General features: G+C 37.1%; 1 protein-coding gene across 1 annotated transcript in view; it reads left to right on the plus strand.

Annotated features, from left to right (window-relative positions):
* The first annotated feature begins 9 nt into the window (after window positions 1-9).
* CPNE3 (copine 3) overlaps window positions 10-23545 on the plus strand; it is a 31562-nt gene continuing 8026 nt past the window's right edge. Inside the window, exons 1-14 of the mRNA XM_032181370.1 lie at window positions 10-163; window positions 8229-8368; window positions 8945-9124; window positions 10060-10134; window positions 10584-10655; window positions 11544-11627; window positions 13253-13342; window positions 16746-16844; window positions 19238-19324; window positions 19916-19975; window positions 21120-21253; window positions 21689-21743; window positions 21845-21896; window positions 22561-22694. Coding sequence (XP_032037261.1) covers window positions 8237-8368; window positions 8945-9124; window positions 10060-10134; window positions 10584-10655; window positions 11544-11627; window positions 13253-13342; window positions 16746-16844; window positions 19238-19324; window positions 19916-19975; window positions 21120-21253; window positions 21689-21743; window positions 21845-21896; window positions 22561-22694 — 1254 coding nt within the window. The 5' untranslated portion in view covers window positions 10-163; window positions 8229-8236. The remainder of the gene's footprint in view (window positions 164-8228; window positions 8369-8944; window positions 9125-10059; window positions 10135-10583; window positions 10656-11543; window positions 11628-13252; window positions 13343-16745; window positions 16845-19237; window positions 19325-19915; window positions 19976-21119; window positions 21254-21688; window positions 21744-21844; window positions 21897-22560; window positions 22695-23545) is intronic.

Below are 23545 nucleotides of genomic sequence, written 5' to 3' on the forward strand. Positions count from 1 at the left end.
GCCGGCCGGGGAGAGACGAGGCCGAGGCCGGCCCGTTCCGTTTCGTTCCGCCGGGGGAAGCCGCGCATGCTCTGCCTCGGTACCCTCAGGGCGGAGCGGGGCCGCTCGGTGCGGGCGTGGAGGAGCCGCCTCGGGGCGAGGGAGCCGCCGTGCGCTGCCGCAGGTGAGGGGCTGGAGGCGGGGAGGGGGTCGCGGCTGCTCCGCTAGGGAACGGGCTCGGGCGCCGCGCTGCCGCCCGGGTGGGGCCCCTCCGGGCAGGGCTCCGCTCCCCGGGCACAGGCGGTGGTTCAGGTAACGGAGGGCTGTTGTGAAACGGCCCCGTGGGTGGCTGCTGCTGTGCTCCTGCCGCGGGAGAGCGGCCCCGGAGCAGCCTCCTGCGAGCGCTGAGCCGCCTGTCCCGGAGAGCGGAGCCCCGCGGGTGCCGCCCGCCTGAGCTTGTGAGGGCTGGGTGCTGATGTGGGGTGCTCAGAAACCTGCCTTCGCCCCTCGGAGAGGAGACTGGCAGGAGTTATCGGCTTTCCTTGAAGTAAATGGCTACAAACAAGGCGTCCGCTTCCCGCAGAGTTATTGTTGTTCAAGTGTTTGGGGCTTATTTTTCCGCCCTGCTGCTGCGTGACGTGTGAGGCTCGCCTTAGCAGGCGTGCTGCTGGTGGGTTTACTTCTACATTAGGACAAAACTAAACTATGAAACTCTCTGCTTCTGCCGCTACTGTCACATAGTCAAAGGGCATTAAGAGTCCTCAAGCTAACATACACCCTCTTGCCTCCAAAACTTCATCTTGCATTCATTTTCTTTGGAGTTGTATGTCTCAAAAAGTTCAGGATATTTTAATGGTCATACAACAAAGCGTGTTTAATGCAAGTGATTGGTGTCAGACTTACTCCTAGGTGGTTTTTTTTTTTTTTCAGTTAAGGTTTTAAATTGTTAACTTAAATCACACATACAGATCTTATTTTCCCAGTTTACGTAGTCACAGAGATAACTTCTTTTTTCAGAGTAGGCAGAGCTCCATATAAGCATTATTCATTGGAAGAATAAAAAGTAAAGTAAAGTAAAAAGATGTGTAAAGGAGCTAGAAGAACCAAACAGAAGTCTATTTACCTGTTTTAATGTTAGGGAGAATGCTGTTTTTCCAGTATGCATGTTTGTGTTAAATATATAAGAATTAATCAGTACAAATCAGTTACATGTGACTGTTAGACTATTTTTAATTGAGTTGTTAAAGGCAAATGCCCTTAAGGCTAGAGGTGAGCCATGGTAGCTGTTTAGTAGAGACAACACAAAGACCCATCTTCTAGGTGTAAATGTGGCATAACTTAGCTAATGCTAAGTCTCAACTCCACAGCTGAGTTAGCTTAATGTTACCTGGGGTGGAGTTTTTTCTCGGTTCTGCTCTAGAGAAAGGTAAATGCTGTCATTACCACAGTTTCCTTTAAGAAACACCCATTATTTAAGGAAAAAGTTACATGTTTAGATATTTTTTTTTCCTTTCCTTATTAATTTTGTTAATTTTTTAGACACAGGATGACTTCCAATATAAGTAATACATGATCAAGTTAGTATCAGTGAGCATTAGTTCCTTCAAAACCCAACAGAGTTATTTCTCTTGGTCAGTTGGGCTAAGGTTAACAGCCACTTCCAGCATCACGTTTGACATTGTGGTATGGCTTGTTAAAACAATCAAAGGAACTTTTTTTTTTTTTAAATTCTCATCTACATGTTGTATGTTTACTTTCCTCATTTGGTGTTTAATTGTACTTTATATGTGATTCTTTTGCTCAGGGATTTAAGAGTGACGTTCCTCGACGACTGAAAGATTTCTGAATGTAGGGGTTTTGGTGCTGGCTTGCAGAGTCTTAATTTCTGTTAGTCTTGACAGAACAGTCTTTTGGATAGTGATAATAGTGGAATAGTGATTTAGACCATACTTTCTTCTGTGGTTGAAAGAATATGCTGTAGATCCTTCTTATCCTGTGGCTGGATCTGGTGCACGTGTGAACTCACTGCTCTGTGCAAGGCATGGTTAGGAGAAAGATGAAATAGTTGCTAGTTGTGGTTGGTGGCAACTGTCTTCTGGTACTTCTCACATCCAGGAGGGTTATCAGCACGTCCTGATGGTAGGTGAGTAGCATGTGTGCAGTAATCTAATGGTTCCAGGAAGCAGTATATTTGCTGTCTTAGTGTGTTCAGAGCTACTCCCTAGGAATATGCAGAGCAGGCATGTGTGATACCTCCCAGGGATAATGAATACAGAGTGCAAGTAGGTGGTACGATACAGAATTGAAAGACAAGACCAGAGAGCTGTTGGTTGTCCCACAGGAGGATTTGAAATATATACCATGTAAGGTATAATTCTCTGAATGGCAGTTTGAAGTTAGTGCTGTTTCTTGTACTGAGATAGTAAATGATGTGTTGGACCAGTGTGGTGTAGTGTTTCTATTGATTTTTCTTAGAGAACCTTAGGCAGCATGATGAATATAACTTAAAGATAGATTTTTATATTTAGGAGCCACCTACAAATAGTTGCCTGACTTGTTACACCAGTGTGCTACCAATCCAGTGGATAAATATTTGAGCTACCTGATTATGATGAATCTTTTATAAATAGATGATTCATTGCTCATAGAGAAAACAGTATTTCACTCATGCCTCAGATTCCTTAATACTAGCTCTTATTTTTTTCTCTGCATAATCTCCAGTTAAATGAGCAGTGTGGTCACTGTGGTTTTATCAGCATAATCTCATTTGTTCAATTAAGAATGAGATAGTTCCTCCGTGCATCCGAAGTGATGTGTGTGAGGAAGACAGAATTTACACTCAAGGTTTTGTGCGACTCCTAGAATACTTGGTGAATGATTCAAGTTGAGGTGAGATTCTTTTGATCTGCTTCTATTATTCAACTTGTCAGACCATCAACTAATGCAGCAGAAGAGTTTTATCAGCAGTGTTGTCTGTAAAGAAAAGAAAGCAGCAGTGGAAATTCAGATTTGTGGTACGATTTTTAGAGAAGCCTCAAATTTTCAAATGCAGTGCTGAAATTAGGTTATGAAATGGTCTTAGCCTTTCTAACTTCATGAAATGGCACGAGGTGGTTTGTTTCTTTAAGAATTGAAGGGTTGAATTGACTTTATTTGAAATACACATCTGTGCATTCCGTGTTCTAGTATGATTGGAGATCATAATTCTGTTGGCCCCCTCTGGGGGTAAAAGCATCTGTATTTGTCACAGTTTCATTGTCAGTTTCTTGCAGCAGTTGTGGCTTTTCCTGGGAATATGTTGTTGTTCTGTGTTCTTTGCACATGCAACAGTTACAAAAAGATGTCAGGACCACTCTGATTATGGATTGAGAAGGTTACCTTTCTCAGGCAGATGTTGTCTCACAGGTTGTTTTCATTGCATTCTTATTTTGTTCATCTTTGTGCTGCCTCTTTGTTGGAACCCTCCTTGTGAAGGGCTGTTGCAGGAAGTGCTGTTGTTGCTTGGTGAGAGATGCAATAGAAGAGGTTCCAAGGAATACAGGCCTAGGGATCTTCACCGCAAAATACATATATATATTTGCAGGAGATGGCATCCTAGTCCTATCTGAAAGTACAGAGACTGAATAATTGCATATACTGCATGTTCAGGGCAGTAAAGCTACATATTCATTATTTCAGATTAGGGTTCATTCAAGACTAATTTATACAATATGCCTGTATAATTAATTTCCATGTTATTGTCTGCCCAAGCTTATGGGAAATGCTTAATAATCCAAGGAGAATCAGAGTACTACTTTCATAAGATGTTTTTCAGTCTAACACACAGCTTATGTAAAATGCTTAACTGTTGTAGTGCCTAGAAGTGTCAGTGAACAGGAACAGGCTTTATTAGCAAGTTCTGAAATGTCTCCCCCCTTTTTTTTTTTCTGTGTCTGTCTGGGCACTGTAGCAACAAAATATAGAGCTTTAGTCTGCTGTCATTAGTAGTTCACAGCAACTAGGAAGTGCTCTGCTAGCGACAGCTTGTTCACATCAGAACAGGTTTGAGACTTGTGACTAAAGTCAGCAAAGCCAAACCCAGCTAGAGCAGTGCTCACTTCATTAGTCCTTTTGCCTTGCTGTAGTTAGGTATTTCTGCTTATCAGATTGGATAGCACGTGCTCTAAGGAACACACCTCAACACTGCCCTGCCCTGGAAGTAGCACTTGGGCAAGTCTGTGCTCTCCTCTGGTAGGTATTGCAGCATTGATGTGATTGCTGCAGTCTGAGAGTACCCAAGTGCTCTGTTAGAAGATGATCCTGATAAGAGAGCTGTTGCTTTCCAGGTGGAATGCCCTGCTTACAGTTCCTGTTCAAAAGGAACTGGGTCATTTGGCGGACACCGCTCGTCTTCATTAGAATCCCTGGGGGAATTCAGGGAACATCATGATCAGTGGAACTGCAAGACAAGGCTAGTCCTTGACTTGCTGTTTTGCTTTGATAATGACAGCCCAAGCAGAAATACCTGCAATATATTTAGTTGAGCTAATCATGCTCTTGAATGCCCTAGGCTTTTTGTAGGGTCAGGAATCAGCATCTCCCTTGTGACTGTACACTGCTGCAGTTCAGAGTCTGGATGTCGCAAGCTCTGCTGAATTGTTTAGTAGTTCAGTCTCCCCTCATCCAGCATTATCAGTGGTTTTTAAGAGCCTGCTTACGCTCCTGTGGTCACAAAATCTATGCCAATAGAAAGGACTGTCTTGTCACTGTCAACTGGCCCCATCCCAGTAAGCTTTTATCTTGTTTCATGCCATATCCTACCTGGAGGACAAATGGCTGATAGTTTGAGAAAGGCTGAGGTTTGGGTTATATTTGGCTGATGGGGAGTTACTTTCATAACAGCTAATTGCATAAATAAGTGTATTGTTATGTGATGTAACTTACTGGCAGTCAAGGCTCATCTTACCAGATCCCAAACAGTTTCATCACTTTGTGTAAAGTTATTCCAGTATCCCAAATCTGCAAGTAATCTAGTCATGTGTTTGAAATATTTTGCATCTGGCTTGCCTACTAGATCTGGTAGTTTGTTGTGGAACGGCATTTTGAGAAGTAATAATACATTACTGCAGCTGTGATTCCTTCTTTCCACCATCCTGAAGAGACTGCAATTTGCCAGACTCTGTGTCCCAACAGGTTTTCAAAAAGACAGCGCTTAAGTGGCAGTGACTCCCTTCCACGAAGGTATTTGTCCTCTTGGGAATCCCCCCACCCGAACCTGTTCTGGAAGTTTTCACCTAACACAGGCTTTCAGACATGAGGAGAATTGGGTGGAGCAGAGATATTCTTGCTTTTATGCAGCACGGGATTACGAGGATTCACACAGCGTGTGCAGAGCTCTAACAGCTGCTACTGGTTAAAAGACTTCTGGTTCATGTAGGCATGCAGAGCATGAGTACCCTTTGCAAGCTATGCACTGACTGCAGTGTTGCAAGGAAATTGTTTATTTTCTGCATGTTTTCACTAGTGTAAATACTGTTTTGGGTTAATGAGATAGGACTTCTTCCTCACCAGTGTGTATATTATTAACGTTTAGTGTTTATAATGTCACCTAAACATCAGGTTGTATACAGCTATTTACTATGAAATATATGAGCCTTACATTATTATGGACAATCATGTTGTCTTTTTCAAATAGCAGAATTATTTCTTGAAATACGTTAAAATGTTACAGACCTCTTCAGTTATAAAAATAATGATTTCTAATATTCTCAAAATCTCTGAGGAAAGTGACTTGTGTTATTTTCATTTTGCATCTTGTGAAACTGGGAAGCGAAAAGACTAAAACTCGGGATTTGGGAAGTTTTTATTTCTAGGTTTCGAGTTGAGTGTCCTCTGCTCAGGTAAGCACATTCTTGTTAGAAGCTGTCTTTTAGCTACTGTGGACACAATTACTAGGTCTTGAACAAGAACACATATTTCAGGACAGGGAAGCAGGCATTTTAATCCTTACCCTCTCTGTATGTTAAAGGATGCTTTTTGCACCTTGCCTCTTTTGCTGAATCTGTTCTGTTCCCACACTATGTGCATAGCGGGGAGACAGTGACATGCAGAGGAGGAAAGGAAGTCACAAAATCAAAGTATTCATGTGAGAAAGTGCTTGTGGCACGAGAGAACTGGGACGTGCGTGCACAGGCTAAGAAGAAAAATCTGACCAGGTTTTTAGGTTGATCGAGTGCTGTCCATTTACAAGTGATTATGGAAAGATTACTTAGCCACATGTCTTCAGTTAAGGGTCCTTTCCCAAAATCCAGGTTAAGGAGTCTCAGTGAAGTTATGGCAAGAAAATAGTGAATTTTTTAGAAGTAGGTCTCAGTTCAAGTGTGAATTCTGTTACATCTCATGAAAACCCTTTCTACCTGCTGCTGTAGCATCAGTGGGTGTTAAAGCATCGTTCTGTCAGCAGAAGATTGTTTTTCTGGAAACAGCCAGTAAGGAGTCACGCTCTGCTTTGCACTGGGCAAAGCCACTAACTGTTAATGAGCTCTGTCTGGCAGCCAGGAAAGCAATAGGGAATGGAAAATAACAGTATAAAAAGAAGCAGGAAAAAAGGGGCTGACAGCTTTTTAAAAGTATGCTTTCTAAGCCTAGGAAACATCAATTTAAAAACTGTTCTCTATGTTTGGAACTCAGAGCTTTGCTTTTTTTTTTTTTTTTTCCTCAAGGACAATGTCTGAAACTTGGTAAAGTCTTGGGAGTTCGAGCTGCTCAGATGGAATCACATGTAGGTGTTTGGGGGGTGCAGGAGGATTTCCATAAGTCTGATGTGCTTCTTAGAAGTAGTGTATATGAGTGAATGTTTGAGTGGTTCCTTTACAGTTTATGTGTTTACTTCAGTTGGTAGTGATCCCTAAAGGGTCCCTCCATCTCTAAGGCAGCAAAGCAGAGATGGAGAGGCAATATACAAAGTGTGCCCCAGTGGAACACAAGAAGCCTCAGGAAAGCTCCCTCAGACTACATTGTTTTCTTTCTCCCGTTTTCAATTCATTGGTCCTCTTTTCCATCATCATCGTTTCCCTTTTTGTATGTAAAAAAATAAGTTCTTTTTCACTAAGAGTCATATAAATGTAGTGAAAGGAAAAGGGCTGAGCACAGTTTCAGGTGCACTGTACTGTAAATGATGTAAGTAAACTGGCTAGATGGAAGCAGGTGCTTTTCCTTCCTTATTCTGTGCATTTTCACGATAAGTTAACCCAGAGGGATGCCGTGTCTGGACTGTGGACTTGCTGTACAAAAGAAAAACCTGAAGCTAAAGAGGCTTAGGAACTTCCAAGACAATCTGATTGTGGACAGAGGGGGAATTTTTAGTTTCTGAATCAAGGCTTACCCTCCAGGGAGATGCTGGAAATGTTGAACTGTAATTCTTGAGGAGTAAAATCAAGAGTTTCATAATATAGACAATATCTGTTGGTCAGACCTAGTTTAGATTGCAAATTATTGTTAGGCCACATTGGGCTTCATAATTGGTAATGAAGATGTTTGTTTGTATCTGCTCATATAGTTTTTGCAGTTCCAGTAGAGAATTATTGAGAAACTTCAACGGAAACGTGAGAAAGCTTTCATTTTTTTTTTTTTTTAACTGAACCTCCAGGAAGAATGCTTCCTCCTTATTCTTAGTTGTTACTTGATTTCAAAATTTTCTATCCTTGTTATTAAAGTTGTCGTTGTTCTTAAAGATCTGCTAAGCAAGATTGCTTGCTCTTGTTCCCTGTTTAAACTCCTTTTCCAATCCTGCCGTGCTTATCACTTCAGCATGTTGTTACAAAGATTTGTTTGGGGGAGTATTTAATATTTTTTTTTCTAATTCATTGAATTATTATTAGTATCCACATTATGAGATACTGGCATTCATGTGGGTTTTACAAGATGAGATTTAGAGTATGTGAAATTTTATTGTCAGCAGTCCAAACCACTGTGCTTTGTGGCATATCCTGTTTTGCATTTGGTTCCTCAAACATTCTAAGAAACTTAATCTTGTTTCTTATTGCAGACTTTGAAATGAAGTTTTATTCCAGTATGGCAAAGCCAAGAATATGGTGGTAATGCTGTAATCTTGGTACCTCATAAATTTTTAAAATGGTATTTAATGCCTTAAATTATGCTCCTGACAAGCAAATATTTCTAATGATCAATCATAGAATTAATGCATTGTGACAATCACAGTATTTGCTTTTTAATCCATTTAAAAAATAATGATTTCTATTGTTTTCTAGCTTAACAAATGGCGGCGCAGTGTGTGACAAAGGTGGAGCTGACTATTGCATGCACCAATCTCTTGGATAAAGATGTTGGTTCCAAGTCAGACCCTCTGTGTGTGCTTCTCCAGAATACAAGTGGTCAGCAGTGGTATGAGGTAAAATATGATTGCTCTCACGAATCTGTTAAAAACAGTCTAGCTTGTTGAACCTTTTAAAACAGTGGAGCATAAAACATCATTAAAATATTTTAAGTATATGCTCGCACCTTTGAACACTTCTCATTAGGTTATGTCTATAATAGGAGTGCAAATAGCACACTAATAATTGCTTTCTAATAAATACTTACCTGGTCTATTTTACCACTGTTTTCCCCAGCCAAGACAGACAGACAACCCTTCCAAGTGCTTAAATACTGCACTCCAAAACTATGGTCTCATCCTTGATTTGACAATATGCAATTTTTATATTATATTATGTTATGTTCTTTTCTGCGAGTAGATAAGATACTCCTTACAGGGAGCAAAGAAAAACAGGACTTTATGTATATCTGACTTACCACAGTGTATTACAAAATCCATTGCTGTTTGTTGTATTTGATGAAATGTTTGTTGAAAGATGCGACTTTATACTATGAAGCACTTCTGAAAGCCCTTAGCAATGTTACTTGATTTTGGTGCTTCTCGTAGTTGGTTGGTGAAATTTTGCGTAAAGTGGTATCTTTCTCTCTGCAGGTTGATCGCACAGAAAGAATTAAGAATTCCTTGAGCCCAAAGTTTTCAAAGAAATTCCTAATTGATTACTATTTTGAGCTTGTTCAGAAACTTAAGTTTGGAGTATATGACATTGATAACAAAACCTTTGATCTGAGTGATGATGACTTCCTAGGAGAATTTGAATGTACACTGGGGCAAGTAAGTATGCAGATTATTTCCCTTATAATTAAGAAAATATAAATTAAAGCAAACCATTAACCACTTTTATCTTAAATTTATTAATTACTGTGTTCTTTTTTTAGTTGGGTTACTCTCATGTTTAATAAGTTCCCTCTTTTTCCCCCCAAGTCTCAGTTCAGTAATACTTTTATTTGCAAAAGATTTTGAGATGCTGCCTTAAAATGTGCTCTAGAATGATGACTGGATTGCTATCTGAAAGTAAGTGGACTATCAGTGAGCCCAATGTAGTAATTTATATTACTTAGTATAATACTCAAATTCATATTTTTATGCCCTGAAAAAGAGAATTGGTGTATAGCAACATGTGAGTGTACACAAAGGCCATATTAATCTTAATTTGCTCTTCATTTAAGGCACACAGTGATTCTGGTTCTACTTATTATTGATTTCATTCCCATTTCCTTCTCAAATTTTACTGTTAATGTTACTGCAATTAGGAAGTTTTTTTTTAATCTTAAAAGATCCTTCAAAGGCATTTCTTTTCAAGAGAGTCTTCTTGGGATTTATCTCCCTGTGCCCAATTGTCTAAGTGTCGTTTTTTTCAAGTTCATTATAAAGACAAGCATTATGAAATGAAATTCATTAACAATTTAATAATTCATTCTTAAAGTAAAGAAATACAAGTAGAATGAATAGAAACACTTCTGAGAAACCATTACCCAAAAAGGCTAAAATAAAGTCTACTAGAAACACTATAGGGGAAGAAGTGATGCTTGTTTGCATGACAAACACGTTGTGTTCATAAATCTGTTTAGTGAAGCTGTGAAGTGTGACTCGCATGTGCTTGAATGGTGGTTATGAAAAACATACATACCTCACTATTTCATTACATTCATTTGAAAATCTATTAAATTGATCTAATAATCCTTGACACTCAAATTTTATCTTGGCAGATAGTTTCTAGCAAGACGATAACAAAACCATTAGTACTTAAAAATGGCAGACCTGCTGGAAAAGGAAGTATTACGGTAAGACAGTAACTCACTTCAGCAATTATACTTAAGTATTGTTTTGTTTTATTTATTTATTCTGTAGCATTAACACAGTGGGTCTCATGTACAATTCTATGAAGAATGTGTAGTATTTTCTTCTCCCGAAATACTCTTTTGTCATCCAAAAGGAGGGTTGCCCAGCTTCTGTGATTGTAAGACTCACTGCATCCATTCAGATAATTCGGGCTACAGTAAAGCATCTGATGCACTGCTGTTAGGGCAGTGTCTTTAACTGTCAGTGTCATCATTGCGGTTAATCCTGATATCTAAACAAATTATCACTCCCTTTGCCCCCCGTTTTTTACTGGCTCATTTCTGAGCAAACGTGACCTTTTGAAATGGAACTGTCATAGGAGTATTGTGAGCACTATGAGACAATATAATTTCTGAATACAAAACATATATGTATTTTTTTTTTAACCTAGATTACAGCAGAAGAAGTGAAGGATAACAGAGTGGTTCTATTTGAAGTAGAAGCAAGAAAACTGGACAATAAGGTATTTAAGTGACTGCTGTTTCTTTGGTAAAGCAGCAGAATCAATTTTGTCAGAAGACAGAACATCAAGATGCTCAGTCTTAGTTTTTGCTGACGTGATTACATCCATTAAGATTTTGCAAATGCTAAAAAAAATTGAGGGAAGATAGCTTCAGAGTAACTTCATTGACTATGTTCAAATGAATTTTGATACATTTCTAAATTAGATGAGTATATAGTAGGGATATTCTGTAAACAGCACTCTTCCATTGAATTGTAAGTCTTTATGTTTAATTGCAAAGATAATGGAGTTCTGATATATTCATTGGCTTGAATATTTGTGTAACTGTTTACCAGTTAGTGCTCTAAAAATGGTAAAAAAGAATAAGTACACTTAGTCTATAAATCTGTTATGTTAAGTATTTTGGTTAAAATGATTGTATTTAGAAAAACTTCTTAAAACAAAAATTTAATATAATTTTAATATTTAGCTGCATAAAAATTATTTTTAAATTAATTATTTTTAAATTAAAAGTAATTTAAAACTTTATTTTAATTCAGTAAAGCTAATGTTGACTGAATTTTAATCCATCAATTTAATGATATTTTTGAATTGGATCAAATTCTTAATGTACTTATATCATAGTACTACTGTAAGTATTAATTTTCTTGAACTTTATCTTAGATAAATTGAAATGCATCCCCTGTTATTTCTCTTTCACAGGTGGTAATAAAAAAATATGATAAATTATATCTGATAAATATAATAAGAAGTGCATTTCTTCATCTAAAGTATTTGTTCCCTGAATATTTAGTTTACCTTTTGTTAACCTAAGTGCGTTTTAACTAGTGTTTAATCACATTCATGCCACAGGCTGTTCTGGGATAATTACATGTTATTTAAATACAGGATTTTTTTGGGAAGTCAGATCCTTATCTGGAATTCCACAAGCAAACTGGAGATGGAAACTGGGTGATGGTTCACAGAACAGAGGTAGGATATTTTTTGTCAACAACCTAGAGGCTGAGGTAATTTGATTTCCAGTATGTCACAGCATTAGAGGTACAGCACCTTACAACCAGAAGAGAGAGTGGTCTGGTAGCTGACATGCAGGTGGGTTAATCATGTCAATCATGTCAGCTTGACTTTCTTATATGACAGAAAGATTACTGTACTCTGGTTTTGTTTTTAATGCCATCCTATTTTAAATGACAGAAAAAAATAACTTTCTGTAATCTAGAAGACAAATGCTTTAAAAAGGTACTGAATGCAGACAGATTTAACTGTTGTTCTGAGGGTAGAATTCAGGCATTCCTGTGACCGTGTTGCCTTTATGTCAGCGTCACCTAGCTGAACTGTTTACTAATTAAAGCAATTATACTGGATGCTTGCATAGCAAGGGCATGCCAAGGATAATGCAGAGTGAGGGGAAAATGCACTCAAGCAGCAGCAGCAGCCTTCCAGACAGGAGGTAGGCAGGTTCCATGGCAGCAACTGGCAGGAGCGGGTTCAAAATGTTCCACTGTAACATTTTGTGTAAGCTCAGGCCCTAGTCAAAACTTAGGAGGTATGCACATTGGAAGGGGTGCATTCATTTTCATTTTGAGAGACAGATTCTGAAGAAGCACAAGTCTTTTTTTTGTGAGACTTATAAAAATATTTTCCCTCACAGGGTGTTTCAGCTGCATGAGAAGTATCTTTACCGTGAGGATTTTTTCATCTTCAATTTAAATAATGAATAAATAATGAATCCAGAATTTACAGTTCCAACCTAGGACTGGCTCTTTGTTAGAGTTTGAAAACCATGTGTGTGTTTGTTTACTTATGTTCGTTTATTTGTATTATCTACTGTTTTCAAAATAGGTATTTTTCTCTATGCACCAGTGCTGGAAGCATAAATATTGCTATTATTAGATATTATTAGATATTACTTGTTGCGTTTGATTTCTTTTGCTTTATAAAATCACTATTGGGTATTTCTATTATGGATACTCTCCAGTTGACAAATTCTGAAGATCTTTCAGTGGCATATTTGTTTAGCTTTCAGCTTGAGAGACTGTGTGCAGTAAGGTGTTCTTTTATCATCATGCACTATTTTTACTTAACTATACCATGAATTTCTTGAGGGAATATTTCCATAAGTGGCATTTCAGAATAAACACTGGCTGAAGAGAAAAGTAATCTCCAGAACACTGCTGTATTCAGAAATTCCAGTGTAAACATTTCCCCTGTTTTTGGTAATTGCGTGTGTTTAAAAAAAAAAAACAACAAAAAACACTATATTTTTAAAATTACTTGAACAATGTCAGTATATTTGTAGATATAAAGAAATGGTAATTTTTGCAGGGTGGTAGCTGAATGGTATAGTAGATTACTGTGCAGTCTGAAAAATAAAGTTGGAAGTTCCTTTTGGAAAGATATCTTTTGGGCAATGAAATTGCATTTTGGGAATGTTTTGTTTATATCCTATGTGTTAGGCTTTGCTGCTGTCATTCACTTCCTGAAGCTCATTAGTCAACAGTTTTGCTTAGAACAATCAAGATGTGAAGGTATGACCAATTTTGAATCCCTGCTTTCCTCTCTTGTGAACTGTACTATTCTGTCTTTTATTCTTACAGGTTATTAAGAACAACTTGAATCCTGTTTGGAGGCCCTTTAAAATCTCTCTCAATTCTCTGTGCTACAGTGACATGGATAAGTCAATCAAGGTGGTGTATAAGAAATGTGTATATGAACTAATGTATTTGAATAAATATATAAAATTAAGAGATGTATTATTCTAGTTAGTTTTTTTTGTTTCAGATTGAATGGGAATTGGTAGAGTTTTTATTATTATTTGTTTGAAAGTAACAGAAGCACGCTTAAGGGGGGATTGGTGATTTAAAAAAAAACAAACAACTTACAGTTTCAGTCTCAATGTTGGTCTTTGAAAGTCTGGGAAACCAGTTAAACAGAAGTGGCTTCGGAATGTCCAGGTCAGTTTCTCACTTAGATTGTACAGTTTTAATATTGCACCAACCAATATTGGTGCTGGGAAGATACTACATAGTAAAAGTTGCATGGTAAAGGTTAGAGTATGCTTTACTCTGTTATGTGCAATAAATAACACTGATGAAATTCTTAATAGCGGAAGATAACAGATGTGGACCAGATATATCTTGTAGATACCAGATTTTCTCCTACATTTCTCCTCAGATGAATCTGAACTTTCTGTCAGAAGGTCAACCACATCTGTGTAGTCAGTTTTACTGGGACTGGTCTTTAACTCTTGCATTTCAAATCTTACTTTGAGTAAACTGTGTTTAACTTCTGAATGTTTTTTCTTCAGGAATTTCCATAGTTTAGGGATAGAATTGAAGCTAAGCAACCAATCAAAATGTTATTTATAAGCTAATATGAACATGTTAGAAACGTGATATTTTAGTATTTGGAAAAAAGCAAAAGCAACAACAAACCACTATACTTTCTGTTCTTCCTCTGGGAAAAAGCAAGTGAGAGCATGATCTGCATGTGACAGGTATTAGTTATATGGCTTGAGGCAGTCCTCGAAAATGCTTAACAGCCACAGGGTTGCGGGTGTTACAACCACCTGTATAGATTTAAATATGTAATTACAGAGCAGATTAATGAAGAACTTCACAAGCCCAGAACCTCAGAACCTGCTTTCCTTGCTGCTTCTGTGTTTTTTCTTTATGTTCCTTTCTTTCTCCCTTTTCCCTAAAATACCTGTGACAGCTCTTGCTTTGCCATATATTGTTGTAAACATACTTATCTTTTTCAGTAAACAGCCCTGCTAAAACTAAGACCATTTATTAAAATAATTATTTTAAGATGAAGTTATTCTCAACTCTATAATGGTTTTAATAAAGTCTGTTCTCTGGAATCTTACTTCATAAGTGTAGGTTTATCTCCAGAGGAAATAAAATTTAGTTGGGAGTTCTTGTCAGATCGCAGACAGACAGTAGGCTGAATTGCAGCTTCTGGTATGCCTTAACTTAGAAAACCAGTAGCTATCACTTCAAACATTAAAATGCAAACAGAATTGTATCATAATATTAATGAAGAATTAAACAATGCTTTAACACTTTTATACATGCACAGTTGCATACGAAATGGGCTATTGGTCATAGTAAGTAAAAACACTGACTTTTCCCTAATGAGTGGCTTTTTATGCATTTAATGGCTTAGTTTGTGTATTCCCAGCAATACACAAACCATGTTGATTATTTGTCTTCTGAATTTATTCCTGCATACTTTGTGTGTGTGTTTGCAGTCACTGAAGCCTTTCTGTGCTGAAAATATGAGCCTTTCAACTGGAGCAAGAATGCCTAGCTCTGCTAGGGAAAATTTATATGCAATTTTACCACATGGTTCCCTGGTTTTATCATGTGTCCAAGAGAGCATATGTGGAACACAAGGAACGTTTCTGTCTTGCCTGTACTAAATTTTGAAAATTGGGTTAGATCGATCAAATATATCAAGTAAGACAAACTTTAATCCCTTTAAAAAGAAAAAGAGAGAACTTCTCCAACTGTGAACAAGTACTGCAACTTTTGGCTCAAGAAATGACTTCAGTTTTAAATTTCAGTTACCGAAGCGCTTGGCTGAGTATTTGATTGGCTTATTTATGGTGTTCAAAAGAGTTTACACATCATCTGCCATGATTGATATCTGTTGGTACTGTGAATGAGATTTAAGTTGCTATTCAGTGCATGCGCATGCATTTTATTTATTGGTGCATTTGAAGTGTTGTAGGAGTAGTACAGACAACAATGTAGAGGCATGCTCTCCACAGTGTAGAATATGCTATGTACACATCATATTTTGTACTTCAACATTACTGCTTGTTTCTGGAAAGTTAATTTTTCTCAGAAGCTCAAATATATGTTAAAGCTGTTTGTTTTTCTTTGTTATTCCTAAATGAAGTGACCAATGCAATTAAACTGTGTTTCAAATATAACAAAACTTTTTTTCAGTGTTGCAAGAGAGATGTGGAAACAGTACGTCAGTTTAAGCCACATATATACACATATATATTATTTATATATACATGTTTATTCAGGAAAAAAATTCTTGAGGTTTATGTTTTGATTCCAAATAACAGGAAGTTTTTTCTTGGACTATTGTTTTTTTTAGTATTTTAATTTGTTTTAATTGATTTTTAATATTATTTGATTAATTAAAGTTAACTAGCATGTCTGTGTTGTAAAACTGAAATAAAATATCAGAAATGAATGGCATGTACAATTATTAAAAACCTATGCAATTATAGTTAAATATGTGGGTTTTTACTTAGACAATTGAAGAACATTTGAAGCTTGAGCTTTCAAAAACTGAGTACGTTATGATGAAAGTAATGGTGATAAAATAATGCTCACTTAAGCTGATAGATTCTCAAACAGAAGAACTGCCTGTTTTTCCCTTGTTCTGCCTTCCTTGGTTGGATTGGATGTTGAAAAATGAATTGCTCAAATTGAATGGTAAAGTCTTACCATTAAACCAGGCGAGAACGTTTATTTTTAGTTGACATTCTGATCCGTGAAGTGTGTATCATGAAGACTGTTTTCTAAAATTAAGGAAAATTCAAGTCCTTTCTAGATTTTGGACTGAAGCTTCATATACTTATAAATTCTAAGCTATCTTGGAGTTTAATATTCAAGTAATATTCAAGTATTAATAAAACTCTCCTGATTGTGAATAGATTTGGTGAATTTTTAGGTAGATGCTCAGTGATTTGGTTAAGACCTTCACAAAACCAAACATAATCCTTGATGACAGTAAAAGGCCTATAGATCATTTTCCTACTCTTCCCTTCCTCTCAAAATGTAGTTTGATATAATTTGTGTTACATACTGATCTGAGACCTGACACTATTTAGTGTTCTCATCTGTCTTCCACTTCAGTGGAAGATCTGCTGGGTAAATTCCTTTACCCAATCATAATGGTTAAATGCTTATGCAACCCTAAGACTGCAGCACAAGAAAAAACTCCATGATGTAAGAGTTCCAGGAATGTTTTGGACATTCAGGTTTATGTAAAAATGTCACTGTGGTGCTTATTGCTTTGGTAGGCCAATTTCTGCTGCTAACGCTGAATAATGCTTCATTTTAGGTTGAGTGCTATGACTATGATGGTGATGGGTCTCATGATCTCATAGGAAGTTTTCAGACCACGATGTCAAAACTGAAGGAAGCATCTCGATCCTCACCTGTAAGTGTTACATAGTCTAAGCTGCTTGTATGTTTTTGATAAGCTGTTTTAGTCATTTTGGAACAAAGTTTACATCACTCAATTTTCTGGTACCTAAGTTGTGTTAGGCTACAGCTTAACAATATTACTGTAGGTGAGGCTGACTCAGTCTTTACAATGTGAATCCGCTTTCCTATCTTGGTTAGTATTTTTATAAATGTTATGTATCTAAATACCAACCATCATCACAAATGAATTTAATTAATCATAAAAGCCAAACAAACCAAACAAAAAACAACAAAGAACAGAAATCAAACAATTTAAATGAAGTATGGCACTTCAGTGAATATGGAAAAACTTCAGTATTTATATTACTGCACAGAACTGCACTTGATATGTTGCAATAGCTGGCTTGTCTTTGAAGTGAAATTACTTTTTGTGTTCTGACAAGCAGTAACAACTTGCAGACCTTGTAATAAACAGTATCCACTTGAAAAAGTGAAAGAAATCATTGGTAACCTTAACATTAAGCCTTTGCTTTTATGGACATGTATGTTGCCAAAATATTTTACTATTTTTCCTTTAATTCTGAAAACCTGCAGAATTGCTCCTGAATTGAAGATGAGATAGATATATTGAGTGCCTGCTTACACTTTTTTGACATCTTGAGTGTTGTATTTCTACTAAATTCTTCAGAGCTGTTGATGTAGAGCCTTTAACTGTAGGGTTTTTTGTTTTTTGCTTTTTGCTTCAAGCCTTGCCATGTTTTTTTTTTTTTTGTTGATGTCTGTTCCTGAATTCATTTTTAATTAGAGGGTTTAGTTTAATGCCTATTAATGGCTTGTATTGCTTGCAAGGAATTTTGGTTACTGTTTATTAGACACATCCTGCATTTGTTGGCTACTTGGAACTCTTAAGTGTTTTTTTTCGCTTCTTTCTAGATTTTCAGGAGCCAGATGGTGTCAGTTTTGCTTTCCATGCTTTTAATGATTTGACTTGCACTTTTCTTAGAAAGCAGGATCATAAATTGAACACACCTAGAAGGATTCTGCACATTCACATATTCAAGCATGTGTTTTTGGAAAGAACTGTGATAGTGATTTCCCAAGCAGTATGAAGCATGGTTATGTGGAGGCTCTCTGAGAATACAAAAATTAATTTTTCCCTAGTAGCATAATAGGTGAAGTTTATTTTGAATTTAAAGAAAATATATTTTCAGTGATAATCCTCCTGTGCTGTTTTTGGAAATGCTTTTGGACAGTTGTTTTCATGAGAACTATGGCTGTGCCTGTTCATAGTAACTTAGCTCTGTGTCAGTAAGGTGGAGCAAAGATACAAGATAATACAAGTAATGAGCTGAAGGATCCTTCTACTTTTAAAAGGATCTAATCTGTAATCCCATGTGATCTGATTTATTTGATAAGGTCTGTAAAATATTTCCAGTATATGTTGGCATATACTGGAACAGGCTGCCCAGGGAAGTGGTGGAGTCACCATCCCTGGAAGTCTTCAAAAGACGCTTAGATGTAGAGCTTAGGGATATGGTTTAGTGGAGGGCTGTTAGTGTTAGGTTGGAGGTTGGACTCGATGACCTTGAGGTCTCTTCCAACCTAGAAAATTCTGTGATTCTGTGATTCTGCATTTGGCTTTGTGTGTTCTTTAGCTATTCCCACAATTTTGACATCAGTTGTCTTTGTAGATTTTTTTTCTAAGAGATGTAAAGAAGAGGCATATAGACTTCTCAGGTGCTAACATTGTTAATGCATTCTGTCCCTTTTTTCACTTGATATTAATTGCAAGATCACTTTAACTTAAATAAAAAAAAAAAAAAAAAAAAAAAAAAGCAGTGGAACTTGTTTCTGGCAGAGAGTCTGAAGGCACGGCTGGAATACCTCAGACTTACTTATGCACCAAACATGCTGGATTGTGTCATAGTGACTGCATGATGGCACTACCTGCTTAACCTAGCTAAGCCAACTGCTGATCCTGCTTTGCAGTTAAGGTATTGATTTAGTTAATGAAGCCTGAAGAAATGATTTTTGGAAAGCTTAAAAATATACTTTCTATTTCATTATGTTACTGCCACTGCTGCTGGGAAAAGTGATGATTTGCCTGAATTTCTGTGCCTTTACTAAAAACGTTGTTGGTAAGATCCTCAGAGAGAAAAATATACAGAGTTGCGTAAACAAACTTTTTTGTAGTCTTCTGTGTAAGAGAGGATTATCAGCTTCTTGATGGGAGGATGATGGGATTTTTCTCCCTGAATTTGGCAGGCTGGGTTTACTTTGGTTTGATAGTAAAATAAATGCATTTTTAATACAAGCCAAAAGTATAGGTCTGAGAATGAAAACTTTTGAATGTGTCCCATAAATTACATTTATGATGTTTTGTTGTTTTCTTTTGCATCCATGCAGGTTGAATTTGAGTGCATCAATGAAAAGAAAAGACAGAAGAAGAAAAGCTATAAAAACTCTGGCATTGTGAGCGTTAAGCACTGTGAGGTCAGTGATATGTTATAGTATGACTTTGCTTTTAAGTGTTTAGCCATAACTCTCTCCTAGTAATGCTTTCATCCTCAAGCTGTAAGAAACTTCACAATAACCGAAATTGATAGACATAATAAATATTTAAATATTCTGATTCATATAAGGAGAGAGATTTACATGTGAATCACACCTGTCCTTGACTGCCCCCCCCCCAACCCTCTAGAAGTCGTCTGTATGGAAAAGGTTGCTTTACCAATTTGTAAGGCTGTTCCTGAAACACTGTGGTTCCTAACTTACTATTTTATGGTGAATCACAGTCTGGTAAGTTTATTTATAAAACGACGTATTAAGTTAATGGTGCTTTTGGAGCTGCTGTGTTGTCTGCCTGTTATTTTGTAAGAGCTATGATTCTGATGCAAAGAGTAGCTGGTAGTATGCACTGTAAGTATTGTCGCTGCAGTGGGAGACACATCGATAGAGTAAAAGTAGTGATTTTCATGGGTAAAGATAAATCTGGAACATCAAAAGTTGCTTCAGTAATATTTATCGTTCTCCCTTTCTAAAAAAAAAAAAAAGTTAATTTCCATCTTTGACTTTTATTTTTAGATCATAATAGAATGCACATTCCTGGATTACATCATGGGTGGGTGTCAGCTGAATTTCACAGTAAGTTAAATCATTTATATAAAATTTGAATTTTTGGAGCAAACTGAACTTTATCATTGATTGCCTGTGCTCTTTATTTGATTATTGTGTTTTTATTTTGTTCTTTGGTGTGGAGGGTTAAATCTTGTCTGGCCATCAGGCCACAATCTCACTCCCCTCCTTAGGAGGGCAGGGGGAGAAAATAAGATGGAAAAGTTTGTGGGTCAAGCTAAAGATGGAGAGAGAGCTCACTGATTACAGTCATGGGTAAAACAAACTTGACTTGAGGAAGGTTTGTTTAATTATTGCCTACTGAAAATACAGTAGGATAGTGATAAACAAATTTTAAAAAAACAACTGCCAACCCTGCAGCTCCTGCTGCTGCAAAGACCTTGCCATGCAAACCAAATGCAAGGGGGGAAGCCATTTTGCCAGAGTTTTAACTATTTTTTTTTTAGGAAAAATCTTCTTTACTCCTGGTACAAAGGTCTGAACCTGTGGTTATTTTCAGTAGGAACTGACAGAGCTGTGTGGAAGGAGACCAAGGAGAAATTTACAGTTCTGTGCTGTTCAGATTTAATTCATGGTGTTTTTCTTTGCTTGTTTGCTTGTTTGTTTATTTTTTTCATAATAAATGTCATGAGAAGCTTTCATGTTGTGTCTGGCTTCCAAGTTGTATAATTCATAAACCTAAATGCTGCACAAATAGCAGTAAAATGTCTTCACCCTAGTAACATATCTCATCACCAATACAGAGAAGATCTTGACCTCTTGAGGTCAGAGAGAGAACTATTTCTAGGCATCTGTTGGGTCTGCCTAGTTGTATGTCTGAGAAGAAAGATGTGTATGACAAGAAACAGGAGTTAATTTTCACAACTGTTGAAGAGCTGTTGTGAATAGTAACTTACAGTAAATACAGGCAAAACCTGACAGATGGAAGTAATTTCAGTGCTTCCAAGAAATACAGAGCTTCTGCTGGTCTTGTGGTGGCATTGATTTAAGAGGGCTAAGATTCCAAGAAACTTGGATCTTAAGTATTGTGCCTGTTAGAAATTTTTTTTTAACAACAGTTTATAACTCCTCTGTGGTTTTCACTTTAGCTTTGTCAGAGATTAGAAGCATAATTTCACCTCTAACAGCAGTTTGTAAATACTCTGTTTGACAGGTGGGGATAGATTTTACAGGCTCAAATGGAGACCCGCGCTCTCCAGACTCCCTTCATTACCTCAGCCCTAATGGAGTTAATGAATACCTAACAGCCATTTGGTCTGTAGGGATGGTCATTCAGGATTATGATACGTAAGTTTTAATTTTTTATTTAAATACTTTTAAAGTATTTATAGATTTTTGTTGTAGCCAGTATTGAAGATACTAACATAAATAAAAATGAAAGTTCTGAGCTGAATGTAGAGCTAAAAAAAGACTTTGCAATCACTGTGTAATCACAAGCAGAATCTTGTGTTTACAGCAAGATAAGTAAGGCTTTTTATCTGTGATGTAAAGAGCAGCATTAATTTAAATAAATGCTCAATTTTTTGCCAATTTGATGTTAAAAATGGTTTTGGTCCTAGAAACAGTTGCAGGAGGAAGTTCCACCTAATTTTGCCTCGTAGCTCTTAATGATCAAAAGTATATTTAATAATCAAAAGCAGCACTGATTAACTAAACTTAGTGAACTATGATAGCTTTTAAAGGAAAGCACTTGCTTCATTTTTTTGAAAATTGCTCTTTTAGAGATAAGATGTTTCCAGCCTTTGGATTTGGTGCACAGATTCCTCCTTCCTTTCAGGTAATAGAACATGTAATTCTAGTACATAAAACAATTAAAAACATTTACTTCAGGAGAGGATTGTATATACTGTTCTGACGTTGCCTTTTGTGTATTAACAGGTGTCACATGAGTTCCCATTAAATTTTAACCCATCAAACCCATTCTGTAATGGTAAGTCCAAAGTAACATCAGACTTAGAGAATAAAATATCTTACATGATTTTAAAGATAAAAAAAGTCATTTGAAATGTGGGCTGTGAAGCATGTTGCTCCAATTAAATAGGCAAGATTAGTCATGTAGCAGAAAACAATTTCATAACGTGTATCTTAGTTATTAAAAGTAACATTTGGTCTCTCTTCTGAAATTACCTGGGAAAACAGATTTTAACAACTAGGGCCCAGTACAGGTAAACTGGGAACAGTTCTCTCACCTTGTCATGCAACTTCAAATCAGCAGTAAGATAGAATGTCTAGCTTGAGTATGATGCTGCTAGAGCCTGTTCAACATGGCCTCTCTGATCATGTTCTTAACTACCGCCAGTTGCCAGCTGGAGAGCTGTTGCAATTCAGTTACATGCGCTTCTGTACAGTATTTGGCCTTTCTATTCTTGATGTAAGGCAAAGCATGTTAAGCATTGTTGAAGCTGAAGGCCTCCATTGGTTATAAATCGTTTATGTTTTCATCATAGGAATCAAAGGATCATCGTGGTTGGTTTTAAATCTTTGCACCATTATTTTAAATAACTGATACATAGTGTTTTTAGGAAGATTGAGTGCATCAAAATATCCTAATTCTAATACGCAAACATTAGGTTGAAACTATTTATGTTCTCTAGGAATCCAAGGCATTGTTGATGCATATCGGGCTTGTCTTCCTCAAGTGAAGTTATATGGGCCAACCAATTTTTCTCCAATTATAAATCATGTGGCAAGATTTGCTGCTGCAGCTACACAGCAGCAAACAGCATCTGTAAGTTCTTTACCATAGTGTGCATATTTTTTTGCTTTCCATTTTGGCTTATACTGTTTTTCTTTCAAGCTTGTAAGTGTACCTGTTTTGACAGCTGGCCATTTACCCGGTGATTTGGTACTTGATATCTTTTGAAGCTGGATAAAAGCTAACTTATTCTTGCAGATTGTGCACAAAGATTCTCTCATAAATTAACAGAATGAACTCATCAGAGTTGAAATACTAGCTTAAAAATGTGTGGCATCTTTACGGCATCTTCTGCTAAATGCCCTTGCTGTGTTATGCTGTTATTAAAGTCTAATTAAAGCATTTGAATATATAGAATCATAAAATCATTTAAGCTGGAAAACACCTTCAACATCACTAGTTCCCACCATCAACCTCTACCAAGTCCCATTACTAAGCCATGCCCCTTAGTGCTACTTCCCTTGTCTCTTAAATACCTCCAGGGACAGGGATTCAAGGTCTACCCTGGTCAGACACTTTAAATCCTCAAACACCTGCTCTGTCAAGAATTCTTCTTAATGCCCAGTCTAAACCTCCCATGGTGCAACTTGAAACTGTTTCTCTGCATCCTATCACACTATCACTTGGAGAAAAGAGAATGACAGCCTCCTTGCTGCGACCTCCTTTCAGGTAGTTGTGGAGAGTGATGAGGTTTCCTCATCAGAGTCTTGTCCTCAAGACTAAACAGCTGTAGAATCATAGAATGGCTTGGGTTGGAAGGGACCATAAAGACCATCTAGTTCCAAGCCCCCTACCATGGACAGGAGTGCTGACAACCAGATCAGGTTGCACAGGTCCTTGTCCAACCTGGTCTTGAACACCTTCAGGGATGGGGCATCCACAGC

Source organism: Aythya fuligula, chromosome 2, assembly GCF_009819795.1.
Source record: "Aythya fuligula isolate bAytFul2 chromosome 2, bAytFul2.pri, whole genome shotgun sequence".
NCBI lineage: Eukaryota > Metazoa > Chordata > Aves > Anseriformes > Anatidae > Aythya > Aythya fuligula.